At 68.5% G+C, this 14,917-nt stretch overlaps 4 protein-coding genes across 4 annotated transcripts in view; 3 read left to right on the plus strand and 1 right to left on the minus strand.

Annotated features, from left to right (window-relative positions):
* Window positions 1-2,389: 2,389 nt before the first annotated feature.
* Window positions 2,390-4,472, minus strand: CHLNCDRAFT_21763 (hypothetical protein; the record flags this gene model as incomplete). Its single annotated transcript, XM_005849320.1, has 5 exons — window positions 2,390-2,775; window positions 2,941-3,121; window positions 3,298-3,352; window positions 3,588-4,056; window positions 4,250-4,472. 5 exons carry the CDS (start codon window positions 4,470-4,472, stop codon window positions 2,390-2,392), a joined length of 1,314 nt encoding a protein of 437 aa, XP_005849382.1.
* Window positions 4,473-6,821: 2,349 nt separating this feature from the next.
* On the plus strand, window positions 6,822-11,936 carry CHLNCDRAFT_143861 (hypothetical protein; the record flags this gene model as incomplete). The annotated part of the gene is made up of 19 exons (XM_005849124.1): window positions 6,822-6,863; window positions 6,948-7,058; window positions 7,204-7,482; window positions 7,600-7,827; window positions 7,982-8,035; window positions 8,151-8,235; window positions 8,361-8,467; window positions 8,638-8,728; window positions 8,876-9,090; window positions 9,256-9,325; window positions 9,507-9,668; window positions 9,805-9,957; window positions 10,142-10,240; window positions 10,392-10,452; window positions 10,627-10,759; window positions 10,949-11,075; window positions 11,286-11,450; window positions 11,602-11,660; window positions 11,829-11,936. 19 exons carry the CDS (start codon window positions 6,822-6,824, stop codon window positions 11,934-11,936), a joined length of 2,349 nt encoding a protein of 782 aa, XP_005849186.1.
* A 610-nt stretch (window positions 11,937-12,546) lies between these two features.
* On the plus strand, window positions 12,547-13,187 carry CHLNCDRAFT_143862 (hypothetical protein; the record flags this gene model as incomplete). Its single annotated transcript, XM_005849125.1, has 3 exons — window positions 12,547-12,567; window positions 12,672-12,824; window positions 12,942-13,187. The coding sequence occupies 3 exons, from the start codon at window positions 12,547-12,549 to the stop codon at window positions 13,185-13,187; spliced, it is 420 nt and encodes a 139-aa protein (XP_005849187.1).
* A 768-nt stretch (window positions 13,188-13,955) lies between these two features.
* CHLNCDRAFT_143863 (hypothetical protein) overlaps window positions 13,956-14,917 on the plus strand; it is a gene marked incomplete at both ends in the record, with an annotated part of 1,342 nt that continues 380 nt past the window's right edge. Inside the window, 3 exons of the mRNA XM_005849126.1 lie at window positions 13,956-14,114; window positions 14,308-14,493; window positions 14,786-14,891. Coding sequence (XP_005849188.1) covers window positions 13,956-14,114; window positions 14,308-14,493; window positions 14,786-14,891 — 451 coding nt within the window. The remainder of the gene's footprint in view (window positions 14,115-14,307; window positions 14,494-14,785; window positions 14,892-14,917) is intronic.

A 14,917-nucleotide genomic window follows, 5' to 3' on the forward strand; every position in this document is an offset into this window, starting at 1 on the left:
AAACCCCCCCCTTCCGCTCCCTCTCGCGTTTGTGACTGCTGTCCTCACACCGTCCCGACCCACGCACCGCCGTACTCCCTCCCTTTCATTCCTGCCACTGGCGCCCGCCACTGTAAGGGCACCGCTGGCGAGAGCGCGGCACCAGGGGCGTGCTGGCAGCAGGATGGGCACGCAGCAAGCACAGGGTGCCGTTTGGCTAGATGTTTCAAGCGCGGGTGGTATGAGGGAGGTGGCTTTTGTGCATGGGGCGGCGGTGTCAAATGCAGTGGCCCCTGGCTGGCAATGGCTGTCCGCTTGCGGGGAGTGCCCGCATGCCCCTCCCTCCCTCCTCCACATACAGCGCGACACAACTGCCATGCGTGGGTTCGTTGCACTGCAGTGCACTCTCCCCTGGGGAGTGCCTCCTCTCCTCCGCCGCCGCCGCCGCGCGCGCGCTTGCCGGGCGTGCGGCTGCTCAGCCGCCGCATGAGCGCGGGAAAGAACCAGCGCTCGGTGACGGCGTTTGCCAGCCAGGTGGGCACCGTGCCCCTGCCCAGGTCCAGCCAGCTGCACATCTGCCGCACGGGAGCGGCAGGCGAGAGGCACAAAGGCGCCGGGTGAGGCAGGGCGCAGGCGGCGCATGCACACGCAGGCCGCGCCCCCCCAGCGCGAGAGCATCAGTCAGCGGTGCGCACCCCCGCCAGGCATGTCTCTGACGCCCCACCCAACGCACGCCCAGCCCCCCTCCCCGGCCCAGGGGCCCCCTCCCCGCCACTCACCTGCATGCGGCAGCGCGGCGGCGCCCCCGCCGCCCTCCCCCCGCACTCGCTCATGCGCATGGCAAACAGCAGGTTGGCGCGCACGGCGCCCCTGCGCGGCGCCGCCAGTACCCCCTCCTCCACCCGGCACGACTTGCACACAAACAGGCGCTCGCCGGGGGCGGCCGCGTCGCAGGTCACGTATTCGCGCGGCCGCAGCAGGCCGGCAAAGCGGGGGGCCTCCGAAAACACCACCGCCGCCTCGCCCCCGGGCAGGCGCAGGGGCTGCACGCCAGGCGGGGAGGGGCAGGGCTGGACGGATGTGGGTTGCGGTGGTGGTGTGGCGCACTGCGTGGCAGGCACAGGGGTGGGCGGCAGCAGGGGCAGAAGGCTGCAGCCAAGGAGCAGCGGCGGGCAGGCGCTGCTCGGGCGGCGGCGGCGGCGGCCCACCTTCACCAGCTCGCTGTGGTGCTCCCTGGGGAAGGGGTCCACGATGCACTGCGGCAGGGGGAGGAGGCAGCAGGGGGCGTGACACGAGGAGCGCTTGCGGGGCGGCCAAGACTCGCCAAAAGGCTGAGAGCCCACCAACCAGGGCGCAGGCGTGCGGTACGGCAGGTGTACCTTGCCCTCCATGCTGGTCATCAGGGCAAACAGGTCGTCCGCCGCCATGGGAACCTCCGCCTCCAGCCGCGCCATGGTCAGCTGCGGGCAGCAGCGAGGCGCAGGAGGCTTTCGGTGTGCCGCGCAAGGCGGCGGGCAGCGGGCGGCGGCAGCGGCGGCAAGAAGCAGCGGCTGCAGAGCGAGGGACTGCCCGCAATCTGCCGGGCTTCGGCATCTGCCCCTGCATTCGCTCACCCCCTTGCCGCTGGAAACGGGCTTACGGTAGACGCGGAAGCCTCTCGTGTGCGACACCTCCACAAACCCTTCCAGTGGCGCATCCAAAACGCTTCGGCTTTCGTCCAGAACGCGTGACAGATACTTTCGCTCGTCGCGGCCGGTGCCCACCGCCTCTGGCCGCAGGAGCGGCGGCAGCGGCGGTTTATTGCACTCACTGAGCCAGTTCCACGCCATTTCAGGGCACAATACGCTTGGCAGCGACAGTTTCAGATCATGAGCATGGGAGGACCCACGCAATGGGTTGTTGGAGAGTCGGCGCCTCCAGCACAGCGTGGTGTTGGCGGCGAAATGGCGGTGTTGACAGCGTCCAAATGCAAGGCCGCCCTCTCCCTCTCTCTATCCAACGAAAGCAAACCACTTGTGATCGATCAACAGCAAACACCAAAGCATCAGCTGCAGCGTTTGCGGCGCATTCGGCACCAGGGTCCGCCGCCGCAGCGCCCACTGCCAGGGTGTCGCAACACACACACTCTGCGCCACTGTGCCAGGTGAGCAGGTGCTTCCTGGGCGGGAGGGCTGCCTGGATTTCAAGCAGCACCGGTGCCCTTAGTGTCCAATCAGGAGAAAGGTTTTTCAAGTTAAAGCAGACGCTACAAAGTCAACTGCAGAAAATCGGAATACCATAGATGCAAGGAAGGGGTGCATCCCACACGGGCTAAAAACACGCCGGGCCAGCTGGGCACGGCCCAGGCCGCGGTGCCGCCGCCTGCCGTCCACAGGCGTCCCTGCCCGCCTCCCCGCCGCCGCCACATGGCTCACTCCTCCTTGTGCTCCTCCCCCTCCACCTCATGCCAGAACACGGCATCCTCATAAAGGTCGCCCTCTTCCAGGGACTGCTTGGCCGGGTCGGCCTTGCTGACCAGGAAACCCGCCAGCGCGCCGCCCGCCGCGGCCGCCGCCAGCGTGCACCCCAGCGCGGCCAGCTGCACCGCGGGCTGGCTGGCGCCGTGCACGATCAGCTTCTTGTTGGCGCCGGCGGCGAAGAGCCAGGAGAAGAGGGCGGAGGCGAGGCCGCCCCAGATGCCGGGCGCGCCGTGCAGGTTGGCCACGCCGCACGTGTCGGTGATGCCGCACTTGCCCTCCAGGAAGGGGCTCAGCACCAGGTAGCCCGCGGTGGACAGCGCGCCGGCAGTGATGCCCACTGCACGCGGGAGGACGGGGGAGGGGTTGGGGGTGGGTCAGGGGGCGCGAGGCAGGGCAGGTGTGGGGGCAGATGCCTCTTCCCCAAAAGAGGAGGCCCCAGCGCGGCCCCGTGCTGCCAGGCCCACACATGGCACACAGCTCGCCGCGGCGCAGCAGCACCCACCTGCCAGGGCGCAGGCGGGCGGCATGGCCAGGTTGGCGGAGGAGCCGATGGCGACGCCCCCCGCCAGTGTGGCGTTCTGGATGTGCACCATGTCCAGCTTGCCGGTGGCGGCGGCCGAGGCGGCAAAGGCGGCCAGCACGGCGCCCAACAGCGCCACCACGGTGTTCATGATGCAGTACACCTGGGGGCGGTACAGGCGGGCGGTACAGGAGGCACGGGGTCGAGACGGGTCGCTAGGGGGTGGCCGGCGCTCGGCAGCGGCAGCAGGCAGCGTCCAGAGCCGGGGCATGCATGGCAGGCAGGCGCGGGGGCGGGCAGCACAGGGCCTGGTGCCGGGGAGCAGTGGGGCGTGAGCACCTGGGGCTGTGCCTTCTCGCCTGGGGCGGAGGCCAGGGCGCCGTTGAAGGAAGGCCTGCGCCGGGGTGGGGCGGGGGGACAGGAGCAACCAGGGTCGGAAGCGGCCAGGCAGGGATGGGAGGCTGCGCCTGCCCGCAGCTGCGGCCCAGCTAGCTGGGCCCAACATGCGACCAGCATGCTTCTCCAGCACCCCATCCCCAGCACCCCTCCCTTCCCAGCGCCCTCCTCCCTCCCCAGCGCTCCCCTCCCCGCAGCCGCCGCCCCCCCGCGCGCCCCGCCCCGCCCCGCACCAGTAGATGAACAGGAAGATGGTTCCCAGCATGGCGGTCATGTCTGAGACGTAGGAGGCGCCACTCTTAGGGTGGGCCGACCCCGAGCCGCGCGGCGCCAAGAAGGCGGCGGCCGCCACGCCGTACACGGCGCCAAAGGCGTGGATGGTGATGGAGCCGCCGACATCCAGCGCGCCCCACCTGCCTGCCACCAGCTGCGCGTTGGCCGCGTACAGCGGCACCTCCAGCGCCAGCAGCCACACCAGCTGCGCGGGCGTGGCCTTGCCCAGCACCGCGCCAAAGGAGATCATGGCGGCGCCGGCGGCAAAGGCGGCGTCGATGAGCAGCGGGAGGTCCACGGCCACCGCGCCCCAGCCCTGCTGCGCCCACCCGCAGGCCAACACCGCCTCCAGGATGACCAGGCAGGAGGTGACGTAGTTGAGGGAGACCGCGGAGTAGGAGTAGCGCTTGAGGAAGGTCATGAGGAAGCCTGCGGGGGGCGCGGCGCACGACGCGCGGCGGGTGTGTGTATGGACTGGCTGGCGGGGAGGCGGCGGGGGCAGGGCAGGGGTGGCCGGCTACACATGCTGTTGGGTAGAGCGCAGGGTGGCGAGCAAGCCTCTCACTCCGCTCCCTCCCGCCCGCCTCCTACTCCCCTCCGCTTCCCCCCAGCCCCCCCTCACCAAAGCCCAGGAAGATCATGACGTAGACGTCTGTGAGGTACGAGTAGTACTGGCCCACGTGGGTGTCGTCGATGTCGGGGGCAAAGCGGCCAAAGCCGGCCAGCAGGCCCAGCAGCAGCGCGGTGAGGCCCGCCAGCGAGGCGCCAAACGTGCCGCGCAGGTTCCAGGGCGTGCCGTGGCCATGGGCCTGGTCCAGGAGGGGGGTGCCGGCCTCGGCGTCCATGGCGGCCTGCTGCAGCAGGAGGAAAGGGCGAGGAGGCGGGTGAGCGGGCGGCGGCCAGTACCCAGCGGCGGCTGAGCTGGCGGCACCGCTGAAAAAGCTCCAAAGCGGCGCTTCGGAATTGAGCGGCGGGCGCGCCCCGGGCGCCCAACGTGCTTGGGCAGCGAACGGCAGCGTGGCATGCGGTGCAGGGGTCGCAGCCGCAAGGCAGCCATCTCCACATGCTGCCGGTTGCACTGCAAACTCCTGCCTGCCTGCCTTGCAAGCGCTGTACTGCTGTCTAGTTGCCCCCCAGGCTGCGCGCTGCAGCCAAGGGGCCCACCTGGTCGGTGCCCTAGGCTAGGGCTTGGGGGAAGGGCTGGGTTCGAGAAAGCGCTGTCCGGAGACCCCAGGAGCCACAAATATTAGAGAATATTCGAGCCGGAGAGAGCTGCAAGCGCGCTGATCGCCAGAGCGGCCCCAGCCTTTCCTCCCGCCGCCGCCGCCGCCACCCATGCCAGTGCAGGGCGCCGAATGCCGCAGCCGCCGCAGCTGCTGGGCTGTGCCGCATGAGCTGCTGGAACTGCACGCTGCAATCTGGATTCAGCATTATGGATCGAGGTGTTCGAGCGGGGACGGCAGGATGGCTTTGACGGCGGCCTGTCCTCGTCACCGCCAGCTGGCGGCCCATTCTCTCTCTCCCGCAGGGATCCCCTTGCGCTCCCTACCACAGCCCCACAAGCACATTCTGCGGTTGGTGCAATTGGCTGGGCAGCAGCCGCTTCCTGCCTCGCGGACAACTCCCGAGACTCCCCGCCTGCGATCCATTTAAGCGCCAGCTTCTCCACACGCGCACTAGAAGCGGAATGAGTGACGAAGATGATGTCGTCCTCACTCTGGAGCAGGTGTGGGCGCGGCAGTCTGGCGGCCCAAGAGGTCCGCCCGCTGCCCACCCGCTTCCCTGCCCTTCCCCTGCAGGCAAAGAGTGGGCGCAGCACGTGCCGCACCACAGGGGAGCCCATTGGTGCGGAGGAGTGGCGTGTGGGCTTCAGAACCTTCATGGGCGGGCGCATGGCCACTGCCTGGATGGTGTGGACGCTCGCAGGCTGTCTCCAAGCCCAGGCTGCACCCGCACACACAGATGCCCTCTCAGCTTCCTGCTACTGCCTCTGCATGCCATTCTACTCAGACCCAGCGCTGCGCTGAACGTCTTGGCGTCCCTCGAACCCACTCATTGCCTTGCCGGCCGTTGCCGCCGCTGCCCGCGCCCGCAGAAGCCGCTGCCCTTCCTGCCAGAGAGCTGCCGCCTGGAGTACTGCCTCAACCCCGGTAGTCAAGGCGCCTGCAAGGCGACGGGCTGCAAGTTTGAGAAGGACGAGGTGCGATTTGTGTGCACGGCAGGCTCCGACAAGAGGAAGATCTATCTCAGCGTGGCGGCCGCGGGCGATGAGCTGGCGCCGGTGCTGCAGCATGTGGGGCACCGCGCCTTCAGCCCCACCCAGGTGGGCGGGCTGGAGGACCTGGCGGCAGAGGACCGGCGGCGGTTTTGCCAGGTGGGTGCTTGGGGAGGGCGACGGGCAGACGGCGGCAGTGCAGCCGGGGTGGACATGTGGACGGTCCAGCAGCGCGTGAGCCGAGAAGCCATAGCCTAACTGAAGCCACCTGCCTCTGGCATGCCACTCCCGGGTGCGCCCCCACGCCTGACGTGCAGGCTTTTGGTGTGGACAGCGCCGAGGCAGCCGAGTTTAACAGGCAGCACCCGGCACCGGAGCGGCCGCATGTGGAGCCTGCAACCTCCAAGGTGGTCAAGGCCAAGCCGGTGGGCAAGGGCAAGGCGGCAAGCAGTGCGCAGCCGGGGGAGCGGCCCTCCAAGAGGGTCCGCGGCGACGGGTGAGAGGCAGCAGCAGTGAGCTGTCAGCACCGCTGGAACGGCAGCCAACGGCTCGATCACAATGGTTCTTGAACACACAACGCATCCGGCCAAACCAATAAGAGACCCCACCGTAGTGCAGACAGTGTTTGTCCCACCGCACAGCCAGGCTGCACACTCACGTCTGCCCTCTGTTGCATCTGCTCTCTTGCTGGAATGTATGCTGTCCATTCAAGCTAGTGTTCCAGCTCATGCCCAATAGCTTGCTGAACACTGAATGGTGTAGTTCCAAACTGGGCTGAGGCACTGTCGGCGCCCTGGCGTCGTGCCCGCTGGCGGCGCGCAAGAAGGGTGCTCCATCGGCCTGGCCACGGCACGCCACCGGTTACACTCCCTGCTATTGTTTGAGTTGATTTCCGAGCAGCAGCAGGTCGTTGTTACACCCTGTTGGCCGGCGATCAATTCGACCGCTGCGCACCACACCCGCGCGCTCCAGACGCGGGATGAGTGATGCGGAGGACACAAGCATCATAAAATTCGAGCAGGTGTGAGCGTCAGCTGGTGCCGCTGCCACCCCGTCCCACCACTGCCGTCGCTGGCTCACCGCCTGCCCTCGCCTGCCCCTGCAGGCAAAGAGCGGGCGCAGCACATGCCGTGCCACTGGGGAGCTCATCGGTCAGGGGGAGTGGCGAGTGGGCTTTGACACTTTCATCTCGGGGCGTGTGGCAACTGCCTGGATGGTGCGGGGTCGCCTACGCCAGCAGGCCGCATGTCGGGCTCCCGTCTGCATCCCCCATTGTGTCTTACTGGGGATGCAACTTTTCGTGCTACATCTTCTTTGTCATCAAAACCACTTGCTGTCTCACCCCACCATCTCCGCCGCAGAAGCCGCTGCCATTCCTGCGAGACTGCTGCCGCCTGGAGTACTGCCTCAACCCCGGCAGCCAAGGCGCCTGCAAGGCCACGCGCCGCAAGTTTGAGAAGGGCGAGGTGCGGTTTGTGTGCACGGCGGGCGACCCGCAGAAGAAGATCTATCTCAGCGTGGCAGCGGCGGGCGATGAGCTGGCGCCGGTGCTGCAGCATGTGGGGCGCCGCGCCTTCAGCCCCACCCAGGTGGGCGGGCTGGAGGACCTGGCGGCAGAGGACCGGCGGCGTTTTTGCCAGGTGGGTGCTTGAGCGCACTGACTGCAGCAATGCTCCTTTAGCTCTCAGCCTACGAAACACGTTTGCCGAAGGGTCATCCCCGCGTGCCACTCCCGTCCGCTCGCTTGCATGCCGCAGGCGTTTGGTGTGGCCAGCGCCGAGGCAGCCAAGTTTGACAAGCGTCACCCGGCGCCGGAGCGGCCGCTGCTGGACAAGCCTGCAGCGGCGGCCAAGGCATCGGTTGATCGACCAGCCAAGCGGGCCCGCGGCGCAGCGGCTGCGGCAGGCAGCGCAGTAGAGGCGGAGGAGGCGGGGCAGGAGGGCGCGGGCAGCGATGGCGCAACTGGGCTGGCGGCGGAGGAGCAGGTGGGATGCGCTTGGCGGCGTGCAGCGCGGGCTGGTGCCGCAGCACAGGCCAGCCCCTGGCGTGCCGCTGCCAGCACGCCCATCGCCCCGGGGCAGCTCTCTTGTGTGTGCCGCCCACGCTGCCGCCTCTATCTCTGCCTCCACGGCCCCGCAGGGCCTCACAGAGTACGAGCAGCAGCGGCTGGAGCATATCAAGCGCAACCGCGAGGTGGGGACACATAAGTGTGCTGCGGAATAGGGGCAGTACAGGTGGCGGCTGGGTTGCCCACCTCACCTGGGCCTTGGGCCAGCACCGACCAGCTGCCTGCCTGCTGGTCCTGCAGCGCATGATGGCCCTGAACCTGCCGGCCCTGGCATCAGAGCTGGTGCCGCCGCCCAAGGCGCACGCACCTACTGCCAAGCACAAAGGTGGGCGGGGTGCACACTTGGCCAACGGTTTCTGTGGGCATGCGGTTGGCGCTTGTGCCACTTAGTGCCGCCCAGCGTGCACCCCGCTGTCACTACCATCATCCACCCACCCACCCCCGGTGCAGGCGTGTCCCGCAAGCGGCTGAGCGAGGTGCTGCCGCGGCGGGAGTCTTCCCGCCTGCGCGGCATCGCCGCCGACGGCAGCCAGGTCCACTCCGAGCGGCAGGGCGAGGTGCGGGCGCCTGGGCTGCGCTGCGCCACGCTGTGGCGGCCTGGCGCTGCTGCCGCTCAGAGCTTCCGCTGGGGTGGCTGCTGCGCCACGTGGGCCGCCAAGCGGACGCCGTGCATGCTGCCAGGCCGTGCGCCTGCTTTCCACCTTGCTTCCTGCCCTCCTTCATGCAGGTTGTGGTGGTGGCCGGTGAGGTGATCCGCCGCTACGCCCCGGGCGGCGGCATGGAGGAGGAGCGCGAGCCTCAGGAGCGGCACCCGCACGGTGCTTCCTTTGCGCCACCGGGCGCCGCTGGCGGCCCCCCAGCACCAGCCCCCCAGCTCGGCCCCGCCTGCTGCCTCAGTGCCGGTGCCTGAGTGCCAGCCATGCCTGCCAACAGGAATGCCTGCCTGTCTACCTGCCTGTGTGCAGGGGAGCTCGTTTTCGAGAGCAGCAACTGCGGGCGCGACACAGACGAGGCCTTCATTCAGCTGCTGGCCCATGCCGCCGCCAGCGCCAACAGCGGCAGTGGCGGCAGCGGCGGCGGCGCCAAGGGCAAGGGCAAGGGCAAGGGTGGCACCCCTGCCAAGCCGATGGGGGTTGCTGACATGGCGAGGCTGAGCCTGGCGGCCGATGATGTGGCCAAGGTATGGAGAGGGGGGCCCCGGTGGGGCAGGCTTCTCCGCTGTTGCTGTGTGCAGGCGCAGGCATCTGATCCCCGCGCTGCGCCCTGGACGTGCTCTCTCCACTGCCCATGCATCCATCTAGCCTGGCGGCGGCACTCCTGCATCGCTGCTCGTCCTGCCGCGCAGGTGACCAAGGATGCCACCACCCACCTGGCCTGGCACCCCACCACAGACACGCTGATTGTCGCCTGCGCGGGTGCGGGACCACAAGTCGGGGCAGGCCCCAGCAGGCAGCTGGGTTCGGCGTTGTTGCCCTTGGTGGCGGCATGCGTGCTTGGAGCAGCCCGCTCGCCTGGCTCAGCCCACCGGCCCTTGCGCCACGTGCTCCAAGGGCCCTGGCCTGCCCCCTCCCTCCCTTTCCTGACTCCTCCCTGCAGACAAGAAGGGACATGTGGGCCTGTGGCACGTGAGCGAGGGCAGCTACGAGCTGCCGCCCTCTGCCCGCCGCTCGCAGCCCATCCTGCGGCACGCGCCCAAGCAGGAGCAGCAGGAAGAGGAGCAGCAGGAGCAGGCAGAGGGCAGCGCAGACGCCAAGCCAGGTGAGGGGCGCCAACAGGAGATCACTGCCGCTGTGGTTTGGGCCATGCTCTGGTGCATGACTGCTGGAGCCGCTGAAGCCGCTGAAGCAGGTGGAGCGATCCTGCCGTGCATGCTGCCGACGCTCCCCTCCCGCAGCCGCCACGGGCGCGGCGACCGTGTCGCTTGACGCCGCCGGCAGCGCGGCCGCTGGGCCTGCCGCCGCCGGCGGCGAGCCCAGCAGCGCCAGCGCCAGCGAGGCGTTCGACGGGGTGGTGAGTCTGCAGGCGCAGCACTACCAGTACATCTGCGGTACGTGGCAGTACATCACCAGGCCGTGTGTGCGTTGTGAGAGCTGTGTGGCACGCCGGCAGCTGCGCTGCATGTCCCGCGGCAGCCTGGCCGCTGCGTGGCCGACAGGCTGCCCGCCGCATGGTGCCTCCCTGCCTCCCCACCGATTGATTGGCCCGCGCCCTGCCGCACGCCCTGCCTGCAGGCCTGCGGTGGGCGGGCGGCAGCGGGCGGGGCGCCGCCCTCTTCACCGCCTCCTACGACGGTTCGCTGCGCAGGCTGGATGTGCAGCGGGGCGTGTCGGGTGGGTGGCGCCGCCGAGGCGGCGCGTGTGAGCGGCAGGCTCAGGGCTGGGGGTCCGCCCCACTGATGTCGTGCAGCTGCTCACCCGCCCGCTGCCTGCCCCTCCCCTGCCTCACCCCTCCCCTGCCTCCCTCCCTGCCGGCCCTGCACAGATCTGGTTGTATCTTCTGAGGAAGACGAGTACAGCTGCATGGATGTGACGGGAGACGGCTGGTGAGCCTCGCCCTGAGCTCGGCATGCACAGCGGCGCCAGCCAGCCAGCCAGCCCCGCCCCGGGCCTCCTGCTGCCGCCGCCGCCCACGCGTGCCTCGCCGCCGCCTGCAAGCCGCCCACCTGCCTGCCCCATCCGCCTGCCCGCTTGCATCCCCGGCCCGCCTCGCCCCGCAGGACCGCACTGCTGGGAGACAACGAGGGCGCCCTGCGCCTGGTGGACGTGCGGGCGGGGCGAGTGCAGGGGCGCCCGCTGACGGTGCACCGCAAGAAGATCAACACTGTCCACCTGGAGCCCACGCAGGAGCAGGTGGAGCGCGCCCGCATGGCCAGCCAGCCAGCCAGCCAGCCAGCCACAAACACAAGTATTCCTCACTTTCTTCCTCCGCCCGTCGCCTGCCCTTCTCCACACGCCGCCCATCAACCCAAGCCGCTCGTCTCCCGCCCTTTCCGCCCGCCGCCACCTCACTCCTGCCCCCTCCCCGGCTCCCTCCGCCAGGTGTGCGCCACCTCCTCCACGGACACATCCATCCAGCTGTGGGACATGCGCAAGCTGGCCCCCGGCAAGCCGCTGGCGGCGGCGGGCCACGCCCAGGGCTGCCAGGCCGCCATGTTTGCGCCCGACGGTGCGCCCCCCGCCGGCGGTGGCAGCCAGGCAGGGCGCTCGCCTGGCTGGTTGCGGCCGCTGCCTGCTGGCCATCCCCTGTGCCGCAGCAGGCGGAGCGGTGTGCGCCTGCGACTCCCGCTCAGCCCCCACTCTCTGCCCTGCTCTGTGTCCCCCTCCCTGCCACCTCCCACCCACCTGCGCCACCCCCTTCCCGCTGCCCCCTCCTCAGGCTCCCGCCGCCTCGTGTCCACCTCTTTCGACAACACTCTGAGGATCTGGGATGGCGCCTCGGGCCTGGCACCGCTGCGCACCATCAAGCACGACAACAACACGGGGCGCTGGGTGCTGCCCTTCCGCGCGGTGTGGAACGCGGCGGGCGACGGCGTGATTGTGGGTGAGGCGGAGGGGCTGCTGTGTGGGTGGGCTGTGTGGGGAGGGTGGCTGGTGCAGCGTGGTGGTGGTGGTGGTGTCAGGGTGTGGTGGGATTTGCTGGCGGAACAATCGCTAGAGGTTGACCAGCCGGGCTTGCGTGTCATGGCCTGCAGGCAACATGAAGCGCTTTGTTGACGTGTTTGATGCCAGCAGCGGGGCCATGGCGGCTCAGGTGAGGGGCAGGCGGAAGGGTGTGTAGGGGTGTGTGATGGTGGTGGCGGGTTGGGACATCCTGCTTGCTGCACAGGCCTGGCCACCGCTTGCTTTGCTGTGCAGCACAGGGCCAATGTGACGACTCCCCATGACCCACTCCTCCTCCTCCTCCTCCTGTGCCCTGCAGCTGCACAGCGAGCACATGACAGCCATTGCCAGCCGCAACGCCGTGCACCCCGCGCTGCCCGTGCTGGCCTGCGCCACCAACAGCGGCCGCATCCACGTGTACCGCTAGACGGGCGTGTGTGCCTCCTTTCATTCCTGCACTCCAGCAATTGCTCCTCTCCGTCAGTTCCAGTGAACCCTCAATTGCTCCTTTCGTGCCCGCTGCGAGAAAGGGACCTCAGCTGCCCTCCCTCTCTCCCTTGCCTCTCCTGTCCCCTTCTGTCGCTCCACTTGCGCCCAGTTGCCTTTCATCAATGGATCCTGAACTGTATGATGTGCCTTGAGCAGGCTAAGGGCCGTTCACTTGAGCGCTGGCGGAGCGGGTGGCGGGGCTGTACATCGGCGGGTACAGGTGCAGCATGATGGTCTGCGCAATTGCGCGAGCCGTGCTTGTCTCCGATACATTCATCAGCGATGTCACACGCCACAGCAGAGGCAGCACCGAAAAAGACAGGTTTTGAACGGGCGGTGGCCAAATTCTCCGCCTACTTTGAAGACCGCGGGTTGGGACCGTCTGATATTCCCACTGCGATCATCATTCATGAGGCGGGTAGCCGCTGCGATCGCTATCCACGATTGGCTGCTCCATGATGGCTGCTGGCGGCGCCGTTAAGACGGCGCCGCCTGAAACTTGCAATTTACAATACTCGAAGCAATGTGTGCAGGTGGTGGGCCTCTTCATGGCGATAGGCTTCTGGGCGGTGAGCTAGGGCTGCTGTTGGCACTGCTCACAAGCCGCCTGCTTTCGGACACAGCAGCACGGCCATTCGTTGGCTGCTGAACGCCGCCCATCCCCTCCCTGCAGGCCTGCCACGCCGTCCAGCCATCCAAGACCCTGGCCCGCCCGCTGGCGTCCTCGGTGGCCAACAGCAAGCGTGGCGCCGCGCTGCGGCAGGGCTACAATGCCGCGATGGCACAGGCCACGGCCACCGTGCGGAAGCTGAGCTGGCTGCGCAAGGTGGGGAGCAGCTGAGGCACAGATGGTTGAGAGCACCAGGCTGCCTGCCCTGCCTGCCCATGGTTGCACCGCTCTGTCCAGCCAGTCGAGCAGCACGCTCTTGTCGCGCTGCTGCAGGTGCCTGGAGCCGACCCAGCCCGCCTCACGGTGTCGCTGGCAGAAAGCCTGTGCCTACGCGCCACTATCAAGCCACTCACTTTCCCTTTCAAGCTATGGGCGGCTTATAAGCTGACTGTTGTCAGCAAGCAAGCAATGAGCCGCGACAGCAACCCGAGCAGCCAAAGGAGCGCCAAGACAGCCAACAGCAATCGCACGGCGGCAGCAGGAGCGGGCAAGGCGCAGCCCAAGAGCCGCGGCAAGTAGCCGCAGCCTGGGCTGTGGCATAGGACATCGTGCCGATCCCAGCAGATCAGCCCTGGATGCCTTGGCTGCCCTTCCATGTTGGGTGTGTGCAAACCCGCCGCCCGCTTCTTTTTGCCGTTGGTACCGCAGCACCAGCCTTGCGAGGCCCCATTCCTCGCTGAATTGATGCATTTTCAATTGATTGATTGCTCTTCGGTAGTTGCAAGCAAACGCATCACTGAGGATGCAGGGAGGCTGGATTTCGGCCCATCAAGCATTGTGCCAAAACACAGGCACGCTTCGAGGTTGGCTGGAAAGGAGGCCTGGCGGCGAACGGCCTCCTCGCGCTCCCATCGCCATCCAAGGCTCTGCCATCAACATCTGGGTGCCCTGGGCGGTTGAGAAACCTGCGTGCGGACCCCCGGGCAAGTCGGTAGCAGGACCCACAGTCTCGCGCTCTCCCAGCGCAACCCAGCTTCACAGCACCAGGTGCGAGTCGTTGGGACCTGCATTTGTACCAGCCACAGCAAATGCCTGTCGCCCAGCTTTCTGGCGGCGGGTGCATGACAGCCATGCCAAATCGGGCTCCCTCTCGAGCGCCGCTGCCGGCGTGCTGAGGCGCTCCTTGTGCCCAGAAGACTCGTTTGCATGCCGGGTTTCTCGAATCGGGGCTGGCACATCGGGCTGGGCCACTGCCGCCGCCTGGCCGCCGCCGCCTGGCTGCCGCCGCCGCTGCTGAGCCGCGGCACCCCCACCTCCCAAGCAGCCGGCCCCTCCCAAGCAGCAGCCATGGATCTGGCGGGCTACCAGGCGCTGGTTTGGTCGCTGTCGGGCGTGCTGCTGGCCTTCTTCGCCGGCTTTGCCATCATCTACACCTACATCCGCCACAAGCGGCAGCAGGACAAGATCCATTTCGACCAGGAGGAGTTCATCACCGCGCGGCGACAGGTCCGCTTGGGGGGCCAGCTGGCGGCACAGGCAGCAGGGCCGGCAGGGACAGCGGCACGGGCGGGGCGGCGTTGCGGCGCAGCCGGCATGCACGAGCGAGGCCGGGAAGGAGGGAGGGAGGGAGGCACGAGGGCTGTGGCGAGCAGGCAGCACCGCCCACCCCTGCCCCGCTCCTCCCACCCCGCCCCCGCAGGTCTCCACCGTGCGCATCGGCTGGTCCTTCTTTGCCGGAGCGCTGGGCGCCTGGGTCATCTCCTCCCCGCCCGCCTACACCGGCTCGGGCTACAACTACGGCGCCGGCGGCATCGGCCTCGCCTTCTACTCCCTCTCCTCCGGCCTGCCCGTCATCATGATCGCGTTCGCTGGGGAGGTCATCCGGGTGAGGCTGCCCGGGGGGCGGGCGTGGTGGGGACGGGGGCAGGGGGAGGTGGCAGGAGCGGAGGGAGGGAGGTGGAGGAGAGGGGCCGGCAGGCAGCTGGGTAGGGAGGGCTCTGGCCAGAGGCGGGCAGCTCGGCAGGGCCGCGAGCAGCTGCCCAGCAGCTGCCCAGCCCATCCTGCGCTGCTGCCTTCCCGGGCCTGGCTGCTTCATGCCCTGCTGGTTCCCCAGCCCTCCGGCCCCCCGCCCTCGACCCCGCGTCTGCCCGCTGCGCCCCGCCTGCCCCTCCCAACAGCGCAAGGTGCCCCACGTGCTGAGCCTGACCGACTTCATGGGGTGGCGGTACGGCTACGTGGCCAAGACGTACGTCGTACTGCTCTGCATATTCAACATGTCCATCGGTGAGCGAGCGGGGTGGACGGGGGGC

The sequence above is a fragment of the Chlorella variabilis genome, assembly GCF_000147415.1.
Source record: "Chlorella variabilis unplaced genomic scaffold CHLNCscaffold_6, whole genome shotgun sequence".
NCBI lineage: Eukaryota > Viridiplantae > Chlorophyta > Trebouxiophyceae > Chlorellales > Chlorellaceae > Chlorella > Chlorella variabilis.